The sequence below is a fragment of the Urocitellus parryii genome, chromosome 9, assembly GCF_045843805.1.
Source record: "Urocitellus parryii isolate mUroPar1 chromosome 9, mUroPar1.hap1, whole genome shotgun sequence".
NCBI lineage: Eukaryota > Metazoa > Chordata > Mammalia > Rodentia > Sciuridae > Urocitellus > Urocitellus parryii.
Window position 1 is genome coordinate 9,597,789 of NC_135539.1, and position 27,533 is coordinate 9,625,321.

Below are 27,533 nucleotides of genomic sequence, written 5' to 3' on the forward strand. Positions count from 1 at the left end.
CAGAATGAGGAAAAGGCTCTGCTTCTCGTGATGAAAGGTTTCTTCATCTAAAAATTCCAAAGTATCAATTCTGCAGATCCATAAATTCTTATCCAAAATGCTCTGGGCCAGATGTCATTTGAAATTGGAGTTTTTGAACTCTGGAATGGTAATATAGGGCCCAGAGTGTATACTAAACAACACCTTAAGCAGAGGATCAGGCAGCAGTCTGTAATGGAACCTAGAAATATTTTACTAGCAAAACATATGAATATTCTCTCTACTAGATAAAGACTATAAACAGGCTCCTATCAACTCAGAGCAGTTTTACTGTCAACCAAGTTAGTTTCAAATTTAAGAAAAAAAAATCTTAATTTTTATAGCTTTCCAAATTTTGGAATAGCAGATAAAGGACTATGTACATGCACCTGACCCAAATCAAAGATCTAGTTCTAGCTCCCCTGATCATTACACATACAGATCTTTTAAATCATATATGTGTACTTGTTTTCCTGAATATTCTGCTACCATTCTGCTATGGACATTTTCTATAGGAGAGGGCATCCTGTTTTAGTTATTCAAACTATTCAAGAAGTAAAACAAAGTCTACAAATTAAGAAGTACTTTTTTTGAACACTGACCATAAGACTAAAGGAAAGATGCTTCTCTTGCTAAAACACTATGACTCTCACCTAAAGGGAATTTTTATACACTACTGCTATATATACAGAAATTATAAATAATACACTGAAAAACAAAAACTATAGGGCCCACACATTTTAATCTAGTAAGTTCTTCTCACATCTTATTATCCACAAAATTTACCTGGGATTTCATAAAGATGCTGATATTCTAGATGCTGCTACTGCTCTGGGGCCACCTTTTGAGTAGTGAGGCTGCATAAGCTTTGGAAATAGATGAACTTGAGTCCACCACTTAAGGAGCAAGTGACCCTACTTCACTGCTCTGAGCAGGTTCCCCACTAGTTAAAATGCAAACGACAATGACATCTTTGGAGACTGTTGTGAGTAGGTGAGTGAGCAACACAGACCTTGTGCTCCACCCGTCCTGTCCTATGATGGACTGAATGATGCCCCCAGGAGGTCTACATCCCAGTTCCCAGAACTTGTCAACACACTTGCAAATTCCCAGAACTTGTCAATTTGCAGGTGTGATCAGGGATCTTGAGACGGACAGATCATCCTGTGCTATCTGGATGGGCCTAATATGATCACTAGGGTCTTTACGGGAGTGAGGGTGGACAGTAAGAGCAATAAAGACAGTGTGAGAGGATGGAGCAGAGGTCAAAGAGGAGAAAAGCTGCAGGGCTGCAGGCTCTGAGGAGAGCCACGGAGTGCAGGTGGCCTCCTGTTGCTGGAACCCCTCAGAGGAACATAGCCTGCAGATTCTGCAGGTTGGACTTCCGGCTGCCTGGATGATATGACAATAAATGTGTGTTGTTTCAAGCCAATGATTCTGTGGTAACTGTTTATAGCAGCTCCAGGAGATAACACACCATCTACTGGAGTAAGCTACTGCAGGTTGGCCTCCCTCTGCAGAACAGAGCAGTTCCCGAGGCCACAACATCACCCAAAACTCAATCAGACCAGTTACCAAAGTGGAGGCTGGTATACAAAGACCTCTTCAAGGAGACTACATGAAGGGAAGAATCTGCCCACGCTGCTCTTTAGTTGGTTATAGCAAGTTTTAATGAACAGGAATGGACATGTGTGTTAGCAGCAAATGTCTAGGCTCACAGGAATCTCTTGCTCCCTCACTGTGCCACATGTTCTGGTTTGTCAGCTCCACATGGAATTGCTTGAATAATAATGTTCATGAGGACACTAGCAGTGAGTCAATGCCTCAACACCAGGAGGCTGACCAAAGTGACCTTGGGCTTAAGACTGAAGAACTAAATATCAATGGGCTCTTTCTTTGTACAAATCTACTTTTTTTGAACAAATGCTACTTTTTGTATGGCTTAGCTCATACAGAAGCTTCATAAAATAAGAAAATACCTAGATAACACCAAAGATGTCTGTAGAATGAAAGCACATGCTCAAAATAAAATGGGCTTTTTCAAAATGAAGAAGGTTGCATTTCTCAGGCTTCTCCCTATGAGCTTTGGTAGCAGTAGCTCCCCTTATCATCCATGCCCCTGCACTTCCCTTCGGGAGGGGAGCTCCAAAAGGCAACTGCTATTTTTGCATTCCTAAGCTGCAAAGGAGGACCTGGCCTCTCACTGCCACTACTGGGTCCACAGCATCTAGTATTGCAATCGGCACCTTCTCTGCACACAATGAGTATTTGTGGGAAATGAATATTATGATGGATATTTATAATGGAAAAGATATTATGACTTTCATTTAAAAAAAAACATTATTCTGAAAGATTTTTTGCTTCATTTTGAACTTGAATCTACTAGGTCCAAGATATTATTTATGGTGGAGTTAAAAGCATACTTTTTGATTTTTGCTGCCTATTAATATATGCATTTGATAATTTACAATGTGCTAAGCAGTCAAAACCAATAATTACTTTTCTAATTATTTGCCCTGTGTACAAGCTAAATGAAAGGAAAGGCACTTATTGCACATTAAAAAAATGATAAGTAGTTTAGTAGTTTTAAAATGTTCTGTTTAATCTCAAACCACAATATTCAAAACAGTTAAGAGTCCTCTCACTGGCTCAGTTAAAACCCCACAAAATAGTCCAATCTTCAGAAGAAACTATGAATTGTGCTCTAGTCACAATGAATATAGAAGACATCTTCAAAACTTTGCCAGTTCATATTTACAAAGTCTTCTGACCAAGTGGTAGGACTGATCATAAAAAGTATGAATTTTACTTATGCACAATATATTCTTTTTAAGAAGCAATGTAATTGCATGGAAAGCTTTTATTTTAAATCTGATTTTGAAATATGACTGAATATATTAACATAAATCAGAACAAATCCGTAAACATCTATGAGAACATGTTAATGTAATTCCAGTGAGTCTCACAATATTCTGTTTTTAAAGAAAAAAAATCACTAGACAGAAAATGTAACTTGGAATCTTATATTCAAGTGTGCAGAAGAAGCAGAAATTGGTTCAACACGTGGTCCAGGTTGAAAGTACAAGCTGATGTGCACATACGGCCACATAATCCCAAGTCAGACCATTTGGAAGTAGCACTAATCCATTCGTTAACATTTCATCTTCTTTTACTCAGTCCTCTGTGATTTCCGACTCCTTCAGAAGCCTGGGCAGAGTAGTTGCTTCGGTACTGCACAACTTCAGCACCTGTGAGCCCTCAGCCATGCATTGCCCAGGGTGGCCAAGTTTACAAGCAGCTAAGATTTTTACCTCTCTGCAAACTCAGGACCATCTTCATGAATACGTTTCTATACAGAGCCAGTGGGATGCTTACCTCTGCCGCAGAGGTATGAAGCTTCTGTCCCAGATTGGCTCTAGATGGATGGAAGCTTCAAATTCTTGCTGTTTCAGGGGGTTCTTGGCTTAGAAACTGAGGCCTTAAGGAGGGAAGGGTTTGTGTTCATCGGGTCCATCAATGGTGCCTCCCCAGGGATAAGGGCACTGGGTTCTCCCTGGTACAGGCAATGATGTGGGCACATACACACGTGACTTAATGCAAACTATGAGTAAATTGAGAACGAGGGGAGGTCTGAGAGTTCTCCCTGCTGACTGTGCTCCTGGAATACCAGGCAGAATAATTCTGGTTGCCCATTTTTCATTCTTACATCTTCACTCTGGCTTTTGTTTGGAGACAGAGGCCACCAGTCAAGTAGGCCTTGGTGGAGAAAAATTAACAGCCTCAGGCTTCCTGTGGAGTACCCTGGACTCTAGGGAAGTAAAAGATCATGGCAGGACTCAGATTCCCAGGGTACAGGTAGAAGGTAAAGTTAGCCCTTAGTGAGGGTCCACAACCACTGCTGTGTTTTTTGCCATGGTCTTCAGGTCATCTCTGTTCCTCTAAGCAGAGATAGGGACACAGATAAGAGCAGAGGCCCTGGGAGCCAGCTCTGCCTCCCTGATGGGCAGGGACACTTTCTACTTGCTTATACTTGCTCACTGGGCTTCAGCCCTGCCTGGGAGAGAATAATATTAGAACAGATAAAACAAAAGGGAGGGGAGCTCCGAAAGGCAACTGCTGTTTTTGCATTCCCAGCATTTTAGTTGTCTTTAGAGAAACGATCCTGTTCTTCAGACTGCATGATTATAGTGGAGCTGACCACACACCCTGGGGCCATGTGAGCTAGATGAGTGAGATCTGGAACTTGGACTGAACCACCAAAAATAGGGCACTTCACACTGTTATTTCTGTAAAAAGTGTATAAACCTAGAGCTCCCAAGAGCCACTATGTAGAGAGAACCTCCATTCAAATGAAGTCAACTTAGAGAAAACAGAGCTGGGCAATGGTGAGACCAAGCACAGATAACAACCTTAGAGCCCCTAGATCCAGCTATATCCGAAGCCTAGATCTGTCCCTGAACTTTACAGCCCCATAAAAACAATGTGGACAAGAATAACAACTTAAACTACTTTAGAATAAATTTTCCTAATTTGCTACTGAAAAAGCACCAACAAATACAGAAGTTAAGAGTAAGAAGAGGGGAGAGAAAGCAGATTATATTTATGAATATGAAATACGGAAACAGTTCAGGTTTGTCCCTAGAAATCTGGGAAAGTGACATGGGGTGGAGGTGAGGGGGGCCTGGTCCACTTTTCATATTAATCCCAGATCATCAGGACAGTAGCTCTCTTTAACTACTGTGATTAATCTCACCAAATTCTAAATATAAAATGAATGTGCCTTTTCTGATGTGCAGTAATACTGCACCAATCTTGAAGGGGCCATTACCAAAGAGAGATGCCTCTGGGGGGGAAATCATTTCTTTCCTTGCCCATGAACGTGGTCATGATTGGCTGAAGGTGAAATGGTCCCAGCGAGGACCCATCTTACCTGGCATGGCGTGGATGAGGTCGCCACAAAGAACAAAGAATCTGGGCTTGGGGTTCAGCCTGTTGATGGCCTGAACGGCTTGCTCAGTGAGGCGGATCTCCTGCTCCCACTCATCACCGCTGCTGTTGCAGTTCCCAGTGGACCAGGCCTTCATCAGCCCAAACTGTGGGTCCGCACCCTGGATGAAGTAGAATGGGCCTTTCCATTCTCTTTCCTTTTCTTAAAAAAAAGAAAAGGGGGCAGGAGAGAAATGGCATAAAACCTGTCAGTGAAGGCATCCAGGTTACCATGCAAGTGGATATGATATTTTTCTTAAATTAAATAGGTCATTTTAATAAGCTGCTGTTCAAACATACTATTTTCCTGTCATAGTCTAGAGAATTTTGATTTATACTAATTATGCCTGAGACCTGGTGATTCCCAAAGGCCACAGGAAGCCACATGGACTGCTGCAGCCATGCAACCAAGCTGCTTGCTGAAGAGCTGAGTAGCCAAAGGGAAGCACAGACCACAACAGCAGCCGTGTGGACTCTCCGCAACAGGGTTCTCATTAGAATTGAAAACACCCTAAACTGAATGCTTCCAGAAGTATTATATTTAAATTACTAGGTAAAGTGCTTGCAAATACTTTTCTGCCAGGCTTAATGGCACCATTTGTGCTGTTTTGGGGATGTGACACAATTTTAATTAGCAAACTTGGCTCTGGAAGCTCTGGTTATCTGGTGCGAAATGTGGTGCCAAAAATGAAATCTTGAAATAAGTCAATGTGAAAAAAAGGAGAAGAAAAATCAATGCTAAAATTTCAAAGGTAGTGTGAGGTAGCCATCATCACGGCGTGAGGTGGGCTTGGGGAAGGAAGGGATTGACATTTTTTTTCCCCCAGCTTTATTGAGGTAAAATTGATGGGGGAAAAATGTATACATTTAAGATGTTCAACTTGATGACTCGACACACATACACACTGTGAAAAGATCACCAGGATCACTCATTAACATATTCATCGCCTCAGCTTCCTTTTGTGTTTAGATGGTGAGAAAACCTAAGATTTACTCTCTTAGCAAGTTTTGAGTATAATACATTATTATGAAATTGTCACCATGCTTTACATAGGCTCCTAACAACATTTCATCTTTTAAGATTTTTTTATTAATTGAGACATAACTGTTGTACATGCTTATGAGGCGCTGGGTGATGTTTTGATGTAAGTATATTCTGTGGATGAGATGTTCAAATCAGAAGGAACAGGTCTATCTTCTTGAACATTTATCATTTCTTTGCGGTGAGAATGTTCAAAAATCCCTTCTTCTAGCTTACTTACTTACTGTTATCCATAGTCACCCTACTGCATTTCTCTTATTTGCATTTTTACTGGTTGACCAACCTCTGGTCTTGGAAAGGGTTCTCTCTTGGGTGCCCCGAGCATAAATCACCTGGACTGCTTTTCAAACTGGTTCTGCTAGGCCAGAGCTTTGGGGATCTGGAGTCTGCATCTTTATACACCACAACTGCCACTACAACTCCATCCTTATACACAACTGGTGTGGCCACTAGCTATGCAAAAGTTTAACTTGTTTTCTTGTGTGTGTGTGTGTGTTTTTTTTTTTTCTGAGTCCTTCTTCAAACAAAATCTTAGGTGGCAGACCAATGTTGAAGACATGAAAACCAGAACCCACACTTCCCAGGTATGATCCAGGGATATAGCTCCATCTGAGGAGCCTTGGTTTATAGTTCCCTCCCTTGTCCTTTGAGGAAACTGAGGCCCAGAGAAGCCGTGTGATTTTCCTAGTGTCCCACTAGGCCTTAAAGGCTAGGACAAAACTGTCCATGATCTTCATGCTGTTTTTCTTTTTCTTTTTTAAATAAACTAATGTAGTCTACGTGCTACCTAAACCAATGGTATCCCCTTTGAAAGTCACAGCTATAGTATGGCTTCCAAAAAGCTCCTTAGAATGATTTAATGACCTTGTGTTTGATTCATACATATATGGTAGTATACCAAGAGCCTATTGTTTGCCAGGCCCCAGGTGAGGAGCTGGTGAGACATGGATGATCTGGACAGAGGAGGCCCTGCTCTCACTGAGCTCAGTTCTCCTGGGAGAGAGCCAGTAACAAGGAAAGCTGCAGGAACAGCTTGGGGCTATTCAGGGAGAAAGCAGGAAGAGCTTGGGGCTAAACAGGGAACTCAGAGCAGTAAGGCCTGGTTTGGGTGAGTGGACAGGGAAAGCCTCCAGAAGGGGGAGACTGAGCTGTAACAAAGAGCCTTTCATGGAACCTTCCATGGCACCTCCCATGGCTATCTCAGAGCGGACCTCTGGCTTTAGCCTACCACTATCTTCTTAATTCCCTTTTCAGAAGCTTAAAAATAAGTGAACAAAATTACTTGTATGCATTTTATAGAATAAATGGCACACGTGCATCAACACACTAGTCAACAGCCAAGGGCACGGCTGTTCCACAGACCAGCACGGGACCCGTATGAAGGAGGAATGTTTGACATGTGCACGTCTTGTTGCACAGGATGGCAAGATGGGCACCACTGAAGGGTTTGCTCATTCATCCAACCCTTACCATGTGTGGCAGAGGGACTAAAATGGTCCCCAAAGATCCCACCTGGTGATATTCACATCCTTATGTAACCCTTGAGTATGGGGTGGACCTAATGACCTGCTCCCCATAACAGAATACAGTGATGGGCTGTCCCTTCAAAGCAGGCTAGAGAAAGACCATGATCTCCCTCCTTCTGCCCTCCCAGGAGGTTATGAGCTGTCATGTTGTAAATGGCCCTATGAAGTGGCCAGCATGGCAAGGACACCTGGGGCCAACAGCTCAGAAACTGCATCCTGCCAACAGGTGGAGCAGTGAGTCAGATGAGACCAGAGCCATGGCTGACCCCCTGGAACAGCCTTAGGAGACTCAGGGGCAGAAGAACCTAGACTCCTCACAGAAAATGTGAGATGAAACAGGTTTGCTACTTCAAGCCACTGAGTTTCAGGGTAAAATGTTCCACAGAGATGGATATCTGTGAATCAGGTAGAAGAGACAAAGGGTGAAAGGGTCAAGGAGACTTCAAAAGAACTGAGTGTGTTTCACAAAATAAGAAAAGCTGAATTCTGCTTCATGTCTTAAAGTTTTTAACAACATTTATTTATTTTACTTGCTTAATAACCTTTGTACACTGCTCAATGCTTTTAGCTGTGTTCTGACTCTGAGGCCCTTTGCAGAGCCATTTAAACTGTATAAATTAATCAGAACCAGATCCGAGAGGTGATCAGCACCCAAGGTCGCAGCATAAATCAACCTTCTACAACAGAGTTTAGAAACCGTTCCCCACAGCAAACATTTTAACAAGTAGTTTCCTATGACAAATAGTCACAGCCTCAAAAAGTCAATAGTCCTTGGAGCTATTAAAATAAATCTTTCATTACTTATTTACCTAGTAAAAACTTAAGAAAGGCTGTCCACTTTAGGATGACGAGGCACAAAAAAGATTCAATTTAAGATGAATGACAGCTAACACATCCAGACTCAACCTACTTTATCTAATAAGGTAATTTGTTGACTCCGGGCTCTAAATTCTCCAAGGCATCTGGATCCTGCTCAGAAGTTGGTGGTCTTTGGTCTCATCTTAATTTTTTAAAATATTTTTTAGTCGTAGATGGACACAATATCTTTATTTTATTTATTTATTTTTATGTGGTGGTAAGGATCAAACCCAGTGCCTCAGGTGTGTGAGGCAAGCGCTCTACCACTGAGTCACAACCCCAACCCCTCATCTTAATTTTAATTCAAGGCCGAATTAAACTTTTGGGGCTTTACCATGCTTAGTTCTAAAAGGAGAAATCTTTTATAACAACTCTCGAATCCCTCAAAAGAATAGCTTTTTCCATTATGAAACTGAATTCTTAACAATATGTGCATTAAATTATTTCACCAAAGACCAGTCATCCCCAGGACAGGCCCTGGGTAGCAACTGACCAATGTCTGTGAGGGTTGGGGTGAGTTTCCCACACATTCCCTTTCAAGGCAAAGATAAGCCTCTGCCCTGTGCACAGTCCAACTCTCAGGGGACCCTCTGGAAATATTGCTCTGGCAGTTCAAGCCACACGTTTGGCTAAGCTGAGGCCCATTTCTAAAGCAGCACAATCAAGAGCACGTCATTATTGCCAAAACCAAAACCAAAATCAAAACCAAATTCACTTAGAGATTCAGCTTTTCACCTCTTTTCCTAGAGAAAGACTTTGCATGTGAAACTGCACAAAGAGGGAAATCCTGACCACTGCTCTAAGAAACTCCTGGGAATGGAGGCTCAAGGGCAAGGGAAGAGGCAAGGATGACAGGACAGCAGTGACACAGGCTGCTCACAGGGGACAGGGCTGGGTTCCTGGCAGCAGACCCGGAGCATCCACAGGCTTTCAAGATAGGTTAGATAGGCAGACTCTCTAGCCGGCCCAGACCTATGGAGTCTACATTGGAAAGAATCCCCAGTAACCTTTGTGCAAACCCGTTTGGGAAGCCAGGGCCTGGAATTCTTCAAGGAACTCTGCTCCCTGGCCATTTCAGTGTGTTGGATAAGAAACAGGAGTGATTTCTATTTCCCTAAACTGAAACTCCACTGTGAGGGATTTTGTTGGTGGTAGTGCTGGTGCAGAGATTGAACCCTCCTACATGCCAGGTGAGTGCTTAGTTATATTCCCAGTGCCCCCCCCCCTTTAATTTTTAGACAGGGTCTCAGTAAGTTGCCCAGGCTGGCTTAGAATGTAGGATCCTCCTGTCAGCCTCTCAAGCAGCTGGGATTACAGGTATCACCGCTGTGCCTGGCTAGAGGTTATTTTGTTGTTGTAGTGTGTTATATTTTTGTTAGTTTTGTTTTGGTCTGCAATCTTCCTGCTTGGTTTTAGGCCCTGCCTATGTTCACTTCAGGTATTTGGTCCTAAACATTTCTCAGTTTTGTTGATGAATGTCTAGTTGTCACCCTTTACATGTGCCTTTCAAAATCAAGTCAAGGTGCTTTGAATGTTAAGAAATTAACTGGAGAATTCTGTACTAGTGAGTTCTGACACTTTTGATTATATGTGACTGTGATGGATAGTGTATGCATCCACAAGCAAGGATGTGTGTGCACCACACAGGTGTTTAAAAGTACAACTGAAAGATGCATATTTTTCTTAGAACGTATAAAGGAGCCCTAATTAATGACTTTGATGAGACCCTGGTCAAATTTTGAGGTAAGCTAAGTACTTGTGAAATTAATGAAATAAAGTGAGTCGATTAAATTTCGATCTCATTTCTGACACAGATGATACCAAAATAAGACAGTAACCTCTGGAAACACCTGATACAAAGCCCTGGATGATGCCTATAGTGTATTTAGTGTTGATACACAGTAAAGCATACATTTAACTAAAATACCAAAATCAGCTATGAGTAAGAATACCCATAATGATTTAATCTTTCAACAAACACAAAGAAATGATATTTAGCTATCCACTGCTATACATCAAATCAGCACACATGGAGCAGCTGAAGACGGATACTCATCTAATATCTCACAGTTCCTGGGTTCAGGGCTCTGGCATGGTTTAGTCTGTCCACTGCTCAGTCTCCTGAGCTGCAATCAAGCGCTGGCCAGTGCTGAGGAAATCAGCTAAAGACTAACATGGGATGAGATTTGCTCCAAGCACTTGAAGTTGTTGGTGGGATGTAGCTTCTTATGGGATGCGGGACTTGGGGGCATCAGTTTCTCACTGGCTGTGAGCCAGGGGCAACCCCCAGTTCCTTCGGCAGCTCAAAAACATGGAAACTTGATTCATTAGCACCAGTACAGGAGAGATCTGTTAGCAAGTGGAATTACAATCCTGTGTGGAGCAGAGATGAAAATGACATCCCCTCACTTCTGCTGTGCTCCTTCTAACACACAGGGCATGAACACCAGGAGGTAGGATTATGGGGCACAGATGAGAGTCAGCCACAGATGGCAACATAAGTTACTCAGGTGAACTCCGAGTTTGCTCCTGACATTCTAGTACTGAGCAAAGTAACCCACTTACTGCAAACCACCTTAAAGAGGCTGGAGAGCTTAACTCACAGAAGGCACTGGACACTGTCATTACGGGAAAGACTGGCAGGGTTGCTGTAACCAGCCTTTCACTTAACCAAAGTGGGATACTGAGGTCTGGCTAGGGGTCCCAGGGCTCAAGTTCAAGATCACACTATTGGTGAGCAGCAGCTTTTACCAAAGGGCTAGTCATGATCTCAGTGCTATTGAGCTGGAGAGAGCCACAAAGAAGAAGGAATAGGCCCCTGGCTGCCCAAAAGTTGTCCATCTTGTTGCAGGCATTTTTGTCTCCAAAAAATATTCTTTCAAATGGAACTTTTTGTTAAATTAAATGATACTCTCATAAAGATAATGCTGGCAAGGCCCAGAGTGTTCTCCTGGTCGCCTGTGATGTCCACAGTTTCTGCCAAAAACACAGGCTGATTCAGGGTACAGGCTGGGGTCCAGACACCTATCTCTGGAGGGTGCTAATTGGTGATCTCCTCCAGACATGACAAACTCAAGGTCTGGCTAGCAGATGTGTTCTGCTGGGCCCACACAGTGTTTATAAAATTCTGAATTTGTTGCCAACATTTTTAATTCATGAGTTTGATATGTGCCTGGATTTCTGGATTCTCGTGGAAAATCTGGTTACATTGGGCCCAAATGGACAGTGCCAAGGATTGGCTGGGGCTATGTGGCTCTTCACCCGGGGCTTATGCTCTTGAAATTGACATAGCCTACACTTGGCCCTTGCAGGCACCTGCAACCATAGCCCTTATCTATGGTAACCCTTCCCTTTTGCTCAAGGTGGGAAAGAGAAGACCCAACAAATGCAAATAAAATGAGTGGAACTAACAAAGAGCCAGGGGCAGAAACTGGGCAGAAACTGGGCAGAAACAAGCCCGAAATGCCCATTCTGCCACAAGGCTGATTTCAGCAGAAGATGAAAACACTGGCACAATTACAGAGAAGCCGTGTCTAGCTAGAACATCTACGTCTGTCTAAACAGGCCAGGAAAAAACATACTGAATGACCACCATTCTCTAAATAAAGTTTTAAAATTAATTTTAAAATATATTTTCAGAAATAATTTGCCTTAGAAATCCTGTTTATCTGTTCCATTGAAAAATAAGATTGGCCACTTCCAATTTCTGCTATTAAGAGACTATCATAGCTACCATCTTTCAAAATTGAGAGATTAAACAGAGGATTTGGAGTGATATTAAACTATGTGCAGAAAAGACTTGTGAGTTTTTTTTAAACAATTTAATCAGGTGCAAAGCAACTGCATACAGAGAAGAATCTTAAAAGCCTGTAAGAATTCATACAATGCCTCACCATTAATCCTCCCCCATGAGACTGTTTATATGCCAAAAATCCTGCCTGAAGGACAGACATTCCAATTGCAATTCTCTTTACAGTCTGCACTTTCAATATCAGAAACTAATGTTTTCTTGGATTTGTCTCTGCCAATATATTTCCTCTCGCTCATTTTTATTATACCTCTCAGGCATATTTGTCAATTGTTAATGAAAGCTGAGTTTTTAATATATACCAAGAATTAGAAATTTCATTGATCCTTTCCATATTACCAGCTAATCACAGACTATAATAAATGCATACCCCAAAGCTAAGGAGTCACTGTTTTCATCACTGACCAGGAAAAGACCAAGGAGAGTCACCATGCCATTAACAACTAAAACAGTCATATCTGTGCTCTTGTGAAGAGCTACACCTGTTACCTATATAGAACCAAAAATAGTTCAAGGTGGAACACAGTGATAAATGGCTCTCTTAAGTTAATTTTTATAACAGAAAGTCATACTTTCTAAGTCCAGTTTGGGAACGCAGATTTAAAATGATATTGGTTTAGCAATCTAATTAGTAGGCTCCTATCATTATCGAATCACATCATTACAGGGTACAAATACTTAACAATTCAAGGTTTTGGCTCCTATTAATTTGTCTGATTCAAAACAATACAGGAATTGGGAATACTGGGTAGCCACATTTCTCCATTTGACTAGAAAGCTAAAGAATTAACTCAAAAATTAAAAATAGGTATATTTTTCTGGACTGGTCTAAACTCCAAGCTTGGAATTTCCACCTTAAATTCAATATTTTCACAAGCAAATTCATCATCCTTCATTCATTTATCCTGGTTGCCTTCTGCAGATGTCTCATATTTTGCCACCATCATCTCCCGTCTCCCAATCTACAGATCTTGGGATCGTGCATCACTACATACACACAGCCAGCCAAGCTGTAGCATTCCACTTCTACAACACCCATGCAGCAGTCCCACTTCCTGTCCCACACTGCTATTCTCTTTGGTCAGGTCTTCAACACTCCCGGCAAGGGGGACAGCTCCCTACACTGTTCATGGCAGCCCCTGCCCACAGCAGGCACTGCCCCCACGCTGATCACCAAAACCTCTTCCCTGCTAAATAGCCACTAGCCTTGAATCTCCACAAGGACAGGCTCATGTCTGCTGCCCACTCCAGCATATCACCAGCCACATCATCCAGCTCTGGCAGGAGGCAGGCAGGCAGCAAACATGTGCTGACCAGATGGAGAGGTCCTTGAATCCCTGCTCATTCTGACGCTGGGGGCTAAAATGAGCCTAAAGCTTTTCCAGCTGTATCACTGGTCCCATTAGACAAGGGACATCCAAAATCAGTGGGGGTGATTTTGACCTTAAATGTCTACAGACATTTTTGGATATCACTGGGAGATGAGTAGTACTACCATAATCCAGTGGGTAGAGGGCAGACATGCTGCTAAACATCCCATAATACACAGGCAGAGCCACATGACAAAGAACAATCCAGCCAATGACGCCAACAAACCTGAGGCTGAGAAACCCTGCTCAAGACATGCCACGCCATCCCTCCAGAATGAACCACAATCTGCTCCCCAAACATACCCCACCACTTCCAATCCTTCTCTCGGGTACCCTACTCTATCAACTTCCTGCTGAAATTACATTATCCAGGCCAGTCCAGCCCATACCGACTCCACCACAGAGACTGCCCCCTTCCTGTGAGCAGATGCCACTCAGGCTCTATAACACACGCTATGCCAGTCGTGGACATTCAGCAGTGTGCAGGTTACGCGTCCCATTCCCTAAGATCCTACAGAATAGCGAGGAAGACAGCAGGAAACAACTAAATAGCCTAGTGACACACTGGCTTGCTGGGATCACAGAACCCATCAGGATGACATAGGACACAGTGATTGGCAGGGGGGCCTCTGGGACTGCACCCCAGGGAGGGGGCCCCACAAGTGCCCAGACCCTATGTGAGTATGAGGCTGGAGGAGGAGACAGGGATAAGCTCACACCGGGACATGCAGGCTTGATGAGGGGGTTTAAAGCCCCTGCCCAACTTTGGGCCTCCAACTCCCAAACCCCCACCTGGTCCTAGTCCAGAACTGAGTCTTACATTCTAAATCCCATTTCAACCTTTACCAACTATATGACACCATTCGAGTTCCCTAACCTCTCTGGCCTTTAGTTTTCTTACGGGTAAAGTAAAAATAACAGCACCCCTCTCTCAAAAGGCTTGTTCTGAAGAATTAATGAGTACCTATAACGCATCTAGACTAGGCACAGGGTAAGTGGTCAAATGTAAAGGTAGTTACCATGACAACTAGTCAGTCACCTGGACCCTGTCTTAGCAAAGTCAAGGCTACTGAAGTCTTACCTATTTTTTTGTTCCCACAAAGCAAGGCTCAGAAAATACCTGATGAGATTACATGTTTACATGCTTTGTCTTAGCATCTTTCCCTTCATACATTGTGGATATTGCTTTGGTTACAAAACAGCAAAGATGGGTAGCTTTACAGCTACCTGGAGGCTTTCTGGCTAAAGAGTAAATGCCAACGAAATGCAATTTTTGCAGTTCCTCACAGTAGCAATCTGCACAGTGAATCACAATCTAAAAGTCTTCGGCAATATCCTTCATCTTCTCAGGGGACTAATCTTATTTTAGTGGTTAAAAAAAAAAAAAACAGTAGCTAAACAATATTTACCACTCTGGGACTCTTCTTGGTTTAACAAGCTAAAAGCCCCACTGTAAAACCGTCAGACGTAATGCAGAAGATGACAGTGCCCTTCATTAGTGTGTGCTTAGGCCTTGGGGGCTGGTGACAGTTATCGGGGTACAGGGTTCCTTTTTGAGGTTGTAGAAATATTCTAAAATTGACTGTGGTGATGGCTATACAATTCTGAATACCTTAAAAGCCATCGAATTAAACACTCTAAAATGGTGAATTGTGTGGTATGAGAAGAGTGGTTTTTAAAAACCATACCTACCCCTAATAATTAACCATGACAGCAACATTCAGAGTCTCTAAATTACGTGTCCTAAGCATCAAGGTGAATTTACCCAGCCTCTTTTCTTAGGCTAAATGAATCCAAAAGGTGGTTTTTAAGATACACAAAAGCTTCTGAGTCACAGCTTGGCTGCCACAGTTGCCATCCGGGGATGGAGGACCTGCCAAAATCTTTATCTGCAAGCCTTCAGAGAACTAAGACAGCAGATGGGCCAGGACTTCTTGGCCAGGTGGCTTTCAGCATCACTGGCTTCGGTCAACACTATTCTGGGACAATAGTTAAAGGGAAAAAGACATTTCCAAAACCTTCTTTGACTTTTCAAAAGCAGGACTCCTTTTGGGGAGTTAATGGTGGATGCTTGCTATGACTTCTGCCCCATTCCCCATGTTCCCCTGCCCCATTCCCAGGCTGTCGGCCTAGGCAGACCTTTGGGGAGAACTGGAAGGTGTGCTTTCTCTGGGCACATGCAGCCCTACAGGTGCAAGGCTAGGCAAACAGAGGCCTGGATGCAGAGAGAACCCTTCCTCCAGGCAGCTGCAAGCCAAACCTCCTCCAGCAGAGGCCTTTGAGCAGACTTGCAATAGGCTGCCTGAAGCTCTGACCAGCCTCCAAGCCTCTGTAAAAGGCACCTTTGCAGGGGCAGCTGGGCTGCTCTACACCCTCCCCAACTTCTAACCTGTCCCTCAAGGAGCTTGATCGCCAAACGTCTGTTATGAGTTGTCTCCAAATCTGTTGATGCTGCCACATATTTTTTAATCACCTGATTTAATGAAATGTATAAACCAGTGGAATGTGAATGTAACAGGTCGTTTCTAATAAAACCAATATAAATGCTTTGGGAAGACTCAATAAATGCGAGTTGGCAGAAATAAAATACCATCAAATTAGGTGCTAGGGAGAAGTGTTAAACACTTAAGGAGAAAATATAAGCCTAGAGGAATCCTTCACTGGGAATGTTTCCCAGGTGATTACGAACTGACTATCTGTCCCTTGGAAAAAACCCAACTGGAAAAGCTTCATTATGGGTGTGTGGTGTTCATGCAAGAAAAGCTACAAGCATGCCTATCTGTGAACCCATACCCCAAGGCAAGCCCTTGGTGACCCCTAAAGATTGGTACATAGATGCACATTTATGGGCTACACTAAAATGAAATGTTAAAAGTAACCATGTAATTCTTCTTCTTCTTCTTCTTTTTTGTACCAGAAATTGAATAATGAACACAGAGGTGCTCAACCACTGAGCCTCATTTCTAGTCCTTTTTTTTTTGAATTTTGAGACAGGGTCTCACTAAATTGTGTAGGGCCTTACTTAGTTGTAGAGGCTGGCTGTGAACTTACCTCGGTCTCCCAACTGGGATTACAAGTGTGCACCACTGCACCCAGCAATGATATAATTCTTTATGATTTCCTTCTTTAACTATTTTTTTTCTTACCAATTATAAGGTTTTCACTGTGGTTAAAAAACAAGCAACAATGGAAATGTTCCGATAATTAGACCCTTTCTCTATATACAACTCACTAACTCAAAAGAGAACTTGATCTAAAGGTGAAGAACTCAAACTATAAAACTCTTATAAGAAGGCTGGGGCTGTAGCTCAGTGGTAGAGCGCATGCTTCACTGGAATGAGGCATTGGGTTCAATCCTCAGAACCACATAAAAATAAACAAATAAAATAAAAACGTTTTAAAAAAAAAGAAAAAAATTCTTAATAAGAAAACACATAGGAGTAAATCTTTGTGCGATGGGGTTAGGGAAAGATTTCTTAGATGTGACACCAAAAGCACAACTTACAATAAAAGAGTAAGTTGATAAATTGGATTTCATCAAAATTTTAAATTTTTGTACTATAAATAATATCATTCAGAAAGTGAAAAGACAGTCCACAGAATGGAAAAAGATACATGCAAATCGTATATCTGACAAGGGACTTATATCCAGAATACACAGAGAACTCCTATAGCTTAACAATAAAAAGAAAAACACAATTAAAAAATAGACACAGGCTCTAATGAGATATTTCTTCTAAGATGTACAAGTGGACACTAAGCACACAAAATGATGCTTAACATCATCAGTCATTAGGAAAACGCAAATCAAAACCTCAATGAGATGCCACTTCATGTCCACTGGATGGCATATTAAACAGATAACAAGCATTGGCAAGGATGTGGGGAAATTGGAACTCATACATTACTGCTGGAATATAACATGGTGCTTTGGCAAACAGCTTGCCATGTCCTCAAAATGTTGAGGATAGTTACTAAATGACCCAGTAATTTCAATCCTATGCATCTACCTAAAGAAACAACAACAAAAAATATATCCATCTAAAGCCTTGTGACTGTTCACACAGTTTTATTCATAAAAGACAAAGAAAAAATGGTCCAAATGGGTGGATGTCTATGAATATCAAGGGGCGAGGGGCAAAAGTTCAGCAGTAGGTGAATGGATAAACAAAATATGCTTACTGATGCAAGCAAACAGCATTCAGTAAAAAGGAAAAAAATACATACTGCAGTATAGAGGAAACTCAAAAACATTATGCTAAGGCACAGACACAGTCACAAGGCCGCAGATTACAATTCCATTTATATGAAAGGTCCAGAAGAGGCACATCACTGGAGGTCATCGGTAGCTGCTTGCGCAGGGAGTGGGAACATGCAGAGACTGCAAATGGGCTTTTTTGGGGGGGGCACAGAAGATGTTCTAAAACTAGATTGTGACTGCATCACCACAAACCTACTAAAAGCTATTTAACTATAAACTGAAAATGAGTGCATGTTACGGTACATAAATTATATCTTAATAGTTACTAAATAATAAAAAGGCAAAAAAAATGTACTCAAGAAATAAAAGCAAGTTTGTCTTTTGAAAATGTCAGTGTAAACTTTTTACATACTAATATACACTAGTCTCTCTACCTGCTAACTGATAACTCCAATAACATGATAAAAAAAATAACAAACATTCTAGTTTAATCACAGGGACTGTTAAAAGGAAAATTCCTTAGACCAATTAAATTTGGTAGTTATCAGAGCAAAACAAAACAGATTCGTGAATGGGCAGCTCCCAGAAGGAAAGCAGGTTCTGAGAACCCCAAACAACAAATCAGACAGCATTCTAGGAAGATCACTCAGCATTCACAGAAGACAGAAGTGGGATACAGAAAACAGCTTAGTCAATCATGCAATCAGTTGGCTACAGCTTAGCTGTTTACAACTCAAGTTAACTGGCTATAGGGCCTCCTGCAATCAACCAAAGTTTAGCTACTGTGATTAAACTCTGTGCTGATTTGGCCTATTGGGCCTATTCCAAGTACCAAGGCCAAATCCATGGCCCCCTACAAATTTTATATAACAGAAGCCTCCTCAAATAAAGACAACTAATCATACAGCACAATTGAAGCATTCATTTCATCATCTTCTTCATCTTGTTAGACTTGCTTAAATCACATTATTTTTAACCCTGTTCAAACCTGGGTAAGTATTTCCAGGTCTATTTCTAAAAAGAGTTTTAGGTGAGACCCGCAAGAGATGGGGAAAGTTATAGTTTAATGAGAATCCATTTATTCTTGCCATGTGAGAGGATTTCCAGAGAAGACGAAGAAACAGTCAGGATTAGCAAATATAGTCAGCTCCTCTGAACAGCTACAGACGTTTAAAATGTCCAGGGAAATAATCTTCTTAAGATTACCACCCAGGAGCCCTGTTCTCTGAGGGGGAAAATACTCTGGTGGTAAAATGAACTGGGAAAAATCAGACTTAGGACCTAAAAACAATTACACACAATTTTTTAAACATATTTTATCTTGATATTTTTCCCTTTGAGAATTTCTGCAGAACAGATGTGATAAGCCTCTCAAAAGAGATACTTGCTAGGAGAAAGTAGTCCTAATTAGGATATGTGTCAAGGAAATATAATTATCAATTTGTCTAATTAAAATGAATATCTGAACATGCCTTAGGAATGCAACTCTTCTCAGGTGAGACATGCACAATTTATATTTTATAAACATCCATCCGTAGAGCCTAGCCCATTATATTAACGAGGAACAGATGATTGAAACAGAGCCTCACCTATCACACTACTGGAAGAAGTGCTGAGAATAATGTCATTCATGTAAATCACCGTTGCCTCAGAGCAACTGCTCTTTCACTCCGTGCACAGGTTTCAATTGAGAAACAAAATGGCTGATTCTGAAGGGGATTTCTAGTAGTGCAGGCCAGGGTCAGCAAAGCTGTGATTTTAGGGACACTTGTTTGAGTTAAATGAACCCCTCTGACAGGCAGTGTGAGTTCTGGCAAAAGAAGGGAAGAAAGAGCCAGTTCCTTTACATTCTCTGGCAAGTCCACCTCCATAGGCTAGAGGCTGTGTTTCTGCAGAACCAAGATGGCCTTAGATACCTCTAACAGTACCTGTCAAAGCTGCCAGGCTCAGCTTACATTCACCCAGATCTCTGCAACATCTGATCCTGTAAAACATTCTGCATATGTCCTCCCACCCAGCGATGTTGTCACACCAGCTCCTGGCTTTATCTTTCAGAATTTCTGGCTGTTCCTGCTCTTAACCCTCCAATGTGGTCCTCTTAACCTTAAATACCGATGTACACTAAAGTCACAGACAGTTATGCATGCACCGTCCACTATGTCACACTGTTCCCCTTAGCAACACCTTTGACTCCTAAAAGAATATCATCTACTCCCCTCTCTGTGATGGTACTCATACCTTTACCACTAGCTGTGCACTGCACCCCACAAATTGCCAGCACCTCAAATCCATCTCATCAAATGTAAGCCTGTTCCTTCCTCCCTGGCATCAGCTAACATCCTGCCACCACCCAGGACCAGTACTTAAAATCCCAACTCTCACTGCAGTGCTCTCAGAGCTCATGGGTTACTTTTTGTGTAATAGCTTTCTACCTGGATTCTGAGCCCCTGAAGGTTTAGTATGTGACCCCACTCCCTGCCATTTTCTATTTTCTACAAGACATCGCAGAACATAATATATATTTCTCCAACCAAAACGGAGAAAAATAGCAGAGTAATCCGTAACTCTCCTATACTGAGGTGGGGGGCATATACTTGGTGCAATCACTTTGGGAGACCATTTGATAATAACTGGTAAAGCTAGGGATGATTATATCCTACAACCCAGAACTCTGCTCCTGGATATACATCCTAGAGAAACTCTCCCACACGTCCACAGAAAGACTTGTACAAGAATGTTCCTAACAGCACTGTTAACAAGAGTGAAAAAACAACTAAATGGCCATTGTATCAGTCAGGATCAAAGCAGGAAATTGCTGGCATACTCAAACTAGGATAAATAAAGGAAGATTTTAAAGGGAATTAATTATTTGGGATACATTGGGCATGGAGAAACTACAACAGTGTAGTACTCCACAAACAGAAAAGCAGACAAAAAAAGACTATTGAGAGAAGCAGCAGCTTCAAGGGAGGAATACAGCCAGTGCAACACAACTACACAAGAAGTGGTGTAACAAATATGCTGACTTGGGCTTTCCCCTCCCTCTGGTCTCCAGCTGGGGCTTCCTGATGGTTGAACACAAGGGAAGCTAAAGGGCAGGGAGTCTACTGGTAATTGCCCATAGAAGTCAACCTGCTGGAGCACTGTGGAAAAGGGGGAGAGATTTGGAAAGGCAAAGGTAGAATAAAGAGAGAGGCAAATTTGAAGACTCTCAACATATCCATCCACAAAATGTATAAAGCATATATTTATAAATATACGCATCCATTTATAAATACATAAATATTCATAAATATTCCCCAGTAGGAAAATGAGGTAAGTGGAACTACTTATTTCACTACAGATAAATCTCAAAGATGTCATGTTGACGAACAAGGTCAAGCCCCACTACAGAATGGCACCATAGCAGGCATGTTTTCCCAAATCTGCCACACATGAATTTCTGGCTGCACACAACTTCCAGAATCTTGCCACTCTCCCACCAAGAGTTGCAAAGAAGGAAAAGGAGGAAGTTCAAGTAGAGAATTACAGGACACACCTACATTGGATAGGGAGGTAGGAAAGTCCTAGGAAGCAAATGAAATTTCAAATTGAGAAGGAGCCAGTCCATCAGAGCTACCAGTATCTGTGGTAGCTCGGAAGAGCAGGTGCCAAGACCCTCAGAAGGGAAAGGGCTTGGCCCTTTTAAGCACAAATCAAGAAAACCAGTGAGGCAGGAAAACTGGGCAAGGGCGAATGGGCATTAAGCCAGATCATGCTGGGCATTTGGGTGATCTCCCTGGGGTTGTAAAGCTGGGGAAATAAAAAAAAAAAAAAAAGGGGAATCGGGAACCTCACTTCCTCTTGACTTATGGCTGACATTCGCTGAGCGCCTAGCATGTAGTGACAGTGGGTTACACAGCGACTCTGATCTGTGGACACTCCCAACAGCTCTGTGAGGCAGATTACCTCCGTCCCGCATCCTGGGGGACCCTCACTCTACAGTTACAGGGACAGCTGCTGCTAACCCAGCAGCGAAAGACTCCATCTCAGTAAGCAACCCCAACAGCGGGGTGCACGGTGCCTCGTGGTGAACGACTTCCGGAAGGGCACGGCCTCCAGGAGCGCTCCTCCAGCGCCGCCTACGACCTCACGAGGCCTCCCGTCCTACAGACGGGGAAACTGAGGCCGGGTCCGCTGAGGGCCGTGGACTAGGCAGGGCTTGGAACTGCAGAGCCCCGAGCTACTTCTAACTCCGCTCGGCCGCTTCCTCTTACTCTCCCCCCTCACACTGCCAGGCCCGGGCCAGCGAGGACGCCGGCGCGAACGCCTAACTCGGACCCGCCTCTCCCGCCGCGAGAGCGGGCGGTGCGGCCCCTATTGCGGTCCCCGGTCACGAGTGCAGCCCGCGATGGGATCCGGCTGGAGGCGCGCGCGCGCCGAGACCGAAGGCTCCCCTGGCGGAAGGTTCCGCATCTCGGCAGATCTTTTCCTGGGCGAAGGCCGGCGGTACCTGAGGAAAACGCGTCCAGGGTCCTGCCCCGGGCTCTGTGGAAAACATCCCCAGCCTCCGCAGCAGACATGGCGAGCGAGTTTCTGGCCAGTCCCGCGCACGCTGCGTGGGAGGGAGCAGCCACCCCACAGCGCCCAACCGCTGCGTGCCAGACTCTGGGCGGTGCCCTCTTCTTGGAGGCGGGGCGAGGCGGGGCGGGGCGGGGCGGGGCTCGGCCCCTCGGGGCGCCTCTAGTGCTGCCTGGGCGGGACCGAGGCGTGAGCCGCCGCTCTGGGATGGACCTTGGCCCCTAGCGAGAGGAGGCCGGATGTCTGGAGCCCCCAACGCACAGCCGCTGCCATTGGGTTCAGTCTTTGGGGTTCCTCAAAGGTAGAGTTGCCAAGTTTCACAAAGAAAATTCCAGCAGCCCTCCCCCCATCACCCCGTTAACTTGGAATTTCAGATAAATTGTTTTTTATGTAGTGTAAGTATATCCCAGGCAATTTTGAGAGATACTTATGCTCAATTTGTTTTTCATTGTTTATCTGAAACTACATTTTAACTGGAAGTCTTGATTTGTTTCCTGATGGCCACGCTATCTCCAGGTCCCAGCACAGCCCTAAAGGTGACATAAAGTCTTTGCCTGGTTCTGCCCCAGCCTGCCTGTCTCCCATAACACTGCAGCCATACCAGCCGCTCAGTTCATTAAACATGTAAATCCAGGCCCCTCTTTGCATATGCAGTTCTGTCTGCTCCTGCTGAGCCCCTTGGAAGATCAAGGCCTGTCCTGAAATGACGCTGCCATGGTGAGGCCTTACCCCACACATTCGCAACACTCTCTCCCATTCTAAACCAAGTCTCTCTCCTGCTTCATTATGCTACCCCTCCCTCGTTCTTGTCCCTCGTTGCACTTTGCATAGTTGATAGTTCCATGTTAATAGGTGGAGTTCTTTAATATCTTCTTTCCCAACTCAACTGAAGGTCTGTGGGGGCAGCTAGCTTGACTGTCCTGCTGTTGCTTGAATAAATAAATGGATGAAGATATGCAAGTTTCATTTTTGCTTGAGGATTAAATAAATCTGTAGTCAGCATTTTCAGATCAATCTAAGTGCTTGATACATTTTTGCTATAGCGGATATCATTAGGACTGTTGTTACTATTGTCATTATAATTGTTAATGTTGGAATATCCTCCAATTCATTATTTTCTAGTCGGAATTCTATTCCTCTTTCAATGTTCTCTTCAGGCGTAACATTTAAAATCAATCGAGCTTCATTTCATTGCAGATAATCAAAAGTTTGTTCAAACTGGCTTAACTGGAGAAAGAAATCCATTGGCATGCATAAATTAAAACATGACAGCAGCTTCAGGAGCCGTTTGACCCCTTACCCATATGGTGTTGTTAGAAACCAGTTTCTCTCTATTTGCCTTATCTGCCTTTTGTAACTTTGGCTTTGTCTTTGCTCTTCACAGAAAGGACTCCCTCTCATCACTTGTTAGCTCCTGTCTCCTCCATAGGAGCAAGAGGACTGCAGAGGTTCCAGAGCACATCCTCTGGAGACACCACCCAGGGAGGAGAGGAAAGAAGTCTCTTTTTTCCTCAGAAGCCCCCAGCAAACAGCTATTCATCCCTGCATGCCAGTAGATACGTGCTCCTCTCTGAAGCAAGGTCAGAAGGTAAATGGTGCCTTTGGATTGGCTCCAGCCATCAGGGCTACCCAGGAGATGGAGGGGCATCAATCTCACCCCAGCTACATGCTGGGAATGAGGAGCAGAGTCCTCTTAAAATGAGATCTGGAGGCTGTTGCCCCGAGAAAGCTGATTTTTAAGAAAAGCCATGTTATGATTTAGATGTGAACTGTCCCCTAAAACCTCATGTGTGAGACAATGTAAGAAGGTTCAGAGGTCAAATGATGGGGTCATGGGAGCTGGAACCTAATCAGTGGGTTAATCTCCTGATGTGGATTAATTGGGTGGTAACTGTAGGCAGCAGGGTGTGGCTGGAGGAGGTGGGTCACAAGGGCCTGCGGATCTCTCTCTCTCTGCTTCCTGGTGCCCTGTCCTGAGCTGCTTTCCTCCTCCATGCTCTTCTGCCATGATGCTCTGTCTCACCTCGGGCCCAGAGCAGTGGAATTGGCTGATGGTGGACTGAAGCTCTGAAATCATGGCCAAAATAAGCTTTTCTTCCTCCAAGTTGTTCTTGTCAGGTCTTTTGGTCACAGTGACGAAAAAGCTGACAGAAACAAGCCATCCCGTTTCTCATGTGGAATGAGCACAGTGAGGAGGCTGTCAGCCAGTGACTCCCATGTCCCCTCCACGCTTCCCTCCCCCCACCCCGTCCCTACAGCAGTGACACTTATACAGTGACCAAATCCGAGTGTTGTGTTATCTGGAGACCCGCCTCTGCTATTAAGAGCATCAGTTGCTGTCTGGGGCTTTAGCACAGTCTCACTTCATGAAACGAGCAGAGCAATTTGTGCACACACTCGAAGGCCTTAGGCTGTTGGACCTTTATAGTTCTTCCGTCTGCCTTCATAGATCACCTGTCTCCTTGCACTTGGGCTATGAGTGCCTGACCTGGCATCTCCCACTAGCAAATCCCACCACCCTGCCTCCTTCCCTTGCTTCTCATCTGCCCAGGTTTGTGAAGCCAGATGACAAAGGCTGTTAGGACTATGAGCCAGGGTGACTTGTGAATTTGACCATGAGTCTTGGCATAAGTGCCTGAGGTCTCTTTTAGAGAACGGTGCTTTCTCGTTACTTCTCCTGAGACACTGTTACCTTGGCTGGGCCACAGGGTCCAGATATTTGTTTGAACATTATTTGGACATTTCTGTAGGGATGTTTTTTGAAGGAGATTTGTATTTACATTGGGACTTTGAGTCAAGCAAATTATCCTCCATAATGTGGGTGGGCCACATCCAATCAGTTGGAGGTCTGAATGAACATTAGCCTGACCTCCCAGATGAAAGAGGGAATTTAACTAGCCGACTGCCCTTGAACTTGAACTGGAGCATCAGTGCTCATCTTGGGGTCATGGACCTTCTGGTCCACCCTACAGGTTTTGTACTGGTCAGCCTCCGTAATCATGTGAGCCACTTCCTTAAATTAAACCTCTTGCTGTAGATGTAGACACAGCGCATCAATTCTGTTTCTCTGGAGAACCTTAATATAGACTGGGAGGTCTTTCTTTGGAAGTGTCCAGAACTGAGTTCATAGTTATCTGTGTTCAGGAGGGAAGGATACTATCCCCATGTAGTACCTTTGAGCTCTGTAGAACCTGGAGGGCACTAGGTAGCTAAGCACTGTGGGCGTCAGATGCCCCTCACCTTTACTTAGTCCTGACCAGCACCTGTGTAGGTGGGGCTCGGGATGGGCTGGGGATGGGAAGGGGTCTGGGAGAAAGGGCAGCCCCTGAAAAGTAGGGGTGTTTTACCTTTTAAAAAAAAAAACCCTGAAAATTAAATGGCTGAGTTTTTAGACTAGGACAAAATGCCATGTGTACTCTCAAAACAACAAAATGTGAATGTTATTTTTAAAAAATTACCAGCTTAGCTGATATCATCATAGACTGGGTAGAAACAAGACTTACAATTTTTTTTCTCTGTGTGAGAGGATAGAAAAATTTATGGAAAATTCCAACTAGACCTGTGCTCTGCAGTGGAAAGCGGGTTCACGACCTTGGACCTTTCAGACATTCCTACGTCCCTCATTATTGGAAATAAAATAATTATACATGTTATCATATAGAATTATTCCTTACAAGCGCCTGCCAAAGCCTTTCCTGCACATTCTCTTTTTATTCCAAAAACAAAATGAAGTTTTGCCTCATTTTAAAGATGAGATCATGGACCCTCTGCGAGGAGTCATCCCACTATGTACCAAAATGACCAAGCTGAGATTCTCTCCCTCCTGCTTTCCGTCCCTGGTCATTGATTTCCATGCCTGTGGTGTTCTTTAGAACTCTGCCAGGCAGGCCTCTTTGTGCTGCCTGCCATCTGGCTTCAGGAGTTTCTTAGGACTTGACTTTGAACACTTGTTCCCATTGGACATCATTGTTCAGAAAACAACCAGGAGCTGACTCAGAGGTTAGACTGCTGACCTGGTTTAAGATCAGATCATGTGACTTGGGGTAACTGGTCCACTTGCCAGCACTGTGGCCTTAGGCAAGTCTTTGGACTTCACTGAGTTTCCTTGGCCTCACAAGTAAAGTGGGGATTTTCACGTCTGACTACAGAGATATTAGCAGAATTCAGTGACAAAGACTGTTTAAAGTATATCTCTCAGCACATACCACTTGCTCAATAAATGGCTTGTTAATATTATAGTGGTTATTATTTCATAGAAGCCATTGACAACTGCCCAACTAGGCAGAACATTCAGGCTCAAAGGCAGACCCAGATTGGAATAGAGAACTTGAGTTCAATAACTGTCCCTTGGGCTGGGCACAGTGGTGCATGCCTGTAATCCCAGCAGCTTGGGAGGCTGAGGCAGGAGAATCACAAATTCAAAGCCAAACGTAGCAACTTAGCAAGGCATTAAGCAACTCAGTGAGACCCTGTCTCTACATAAAATATAAAAAAGGGATGGGGATGTGGCTCTATGGGAAAGTGGCCCTAGGTTCAATCCCTGGTACCAAAAAGAAAAGAAATCGTATCTGGCAGAGTCCTTTCTTGTGTCCTGTTTATTCAGACCATGTTGTCCAATGCAGTGGCCATTGGTCACATAGGACTACTTTTTTATCAATAAAAATTAAATAAAATTTAAATAACAGTTTCTCTGTCGCACTAGGCACATTTCAAGGGCTTAATGGCCCTGTTTATATGGTTGGAATTTGGAGGGGTGGAGTACAGGACACCCAGTTAAATTTGAATGAAATAAATTATGTTCCAGTATTATTATGGTTTAGATATGTGTCCCCCAAAAGCTCAGGTGTGAGACAACGCAAGAATGTTCAGAGGTGAAATGATTAGGTTATGAGAGTTTCTAACCTAATTAGTGGATTGATCCACTGATATGAATTAATTGGGTGGTAAATGTAGGCAGGTAGTATATGAGTCTCTGGGAGTGTGCATTTGGGGTTTGTGTTTCATTATTGGTGAGCGGAGCTCTCTCTGTACTTCCTGACTGTCACATCCTGAGCTGCTCTCCTCCACCACATCCTTCTGCCATGATGCTCTGCCTTACCAAAGGCCCAGAGCTATGGAGTCACCCAACCACAGACCAAACCTCTGAAACCATCAGCCAAACTGA

At 43.5% G+C, this 27,533-nt stretch overlaps 1 protein-coding gene across 2 annotated transcripts in view; it reads right to left on the reverse strand.

Annotated features, from left to right (window-relative positions):
• The window catches only part of Cpped1 (calcineurin like phosphoesterase domain containing 1), a 91,361-nt gene extending 68,905 nt beyond the window's left edge, over positions 1-22,456 (reverse strand). For both annotated transcript variants that reach the window (XM_026385545.2, XM_026385544.2), the window contains exons 1-2: positions 22,302-22,456; positions 4,949-5,167 (exon numbers count right to left, since the gene is read on the reverse strand). In XM_026385545.2, coding sequence (XP_026241330.1) covers positions 4,949-5,167; positions 22,302-22,371 — 289 coding nt within the window. In that variant the 5' untranslated portion in view covers positions 22,372-22,456. The remainder of the gene's footprint in view (positions 1-4,948; positions 5,168-22,301) is intronic.
• Between the last annotated feature and the right edge of the window lie 5,077 nt (positions 22,457-27,533).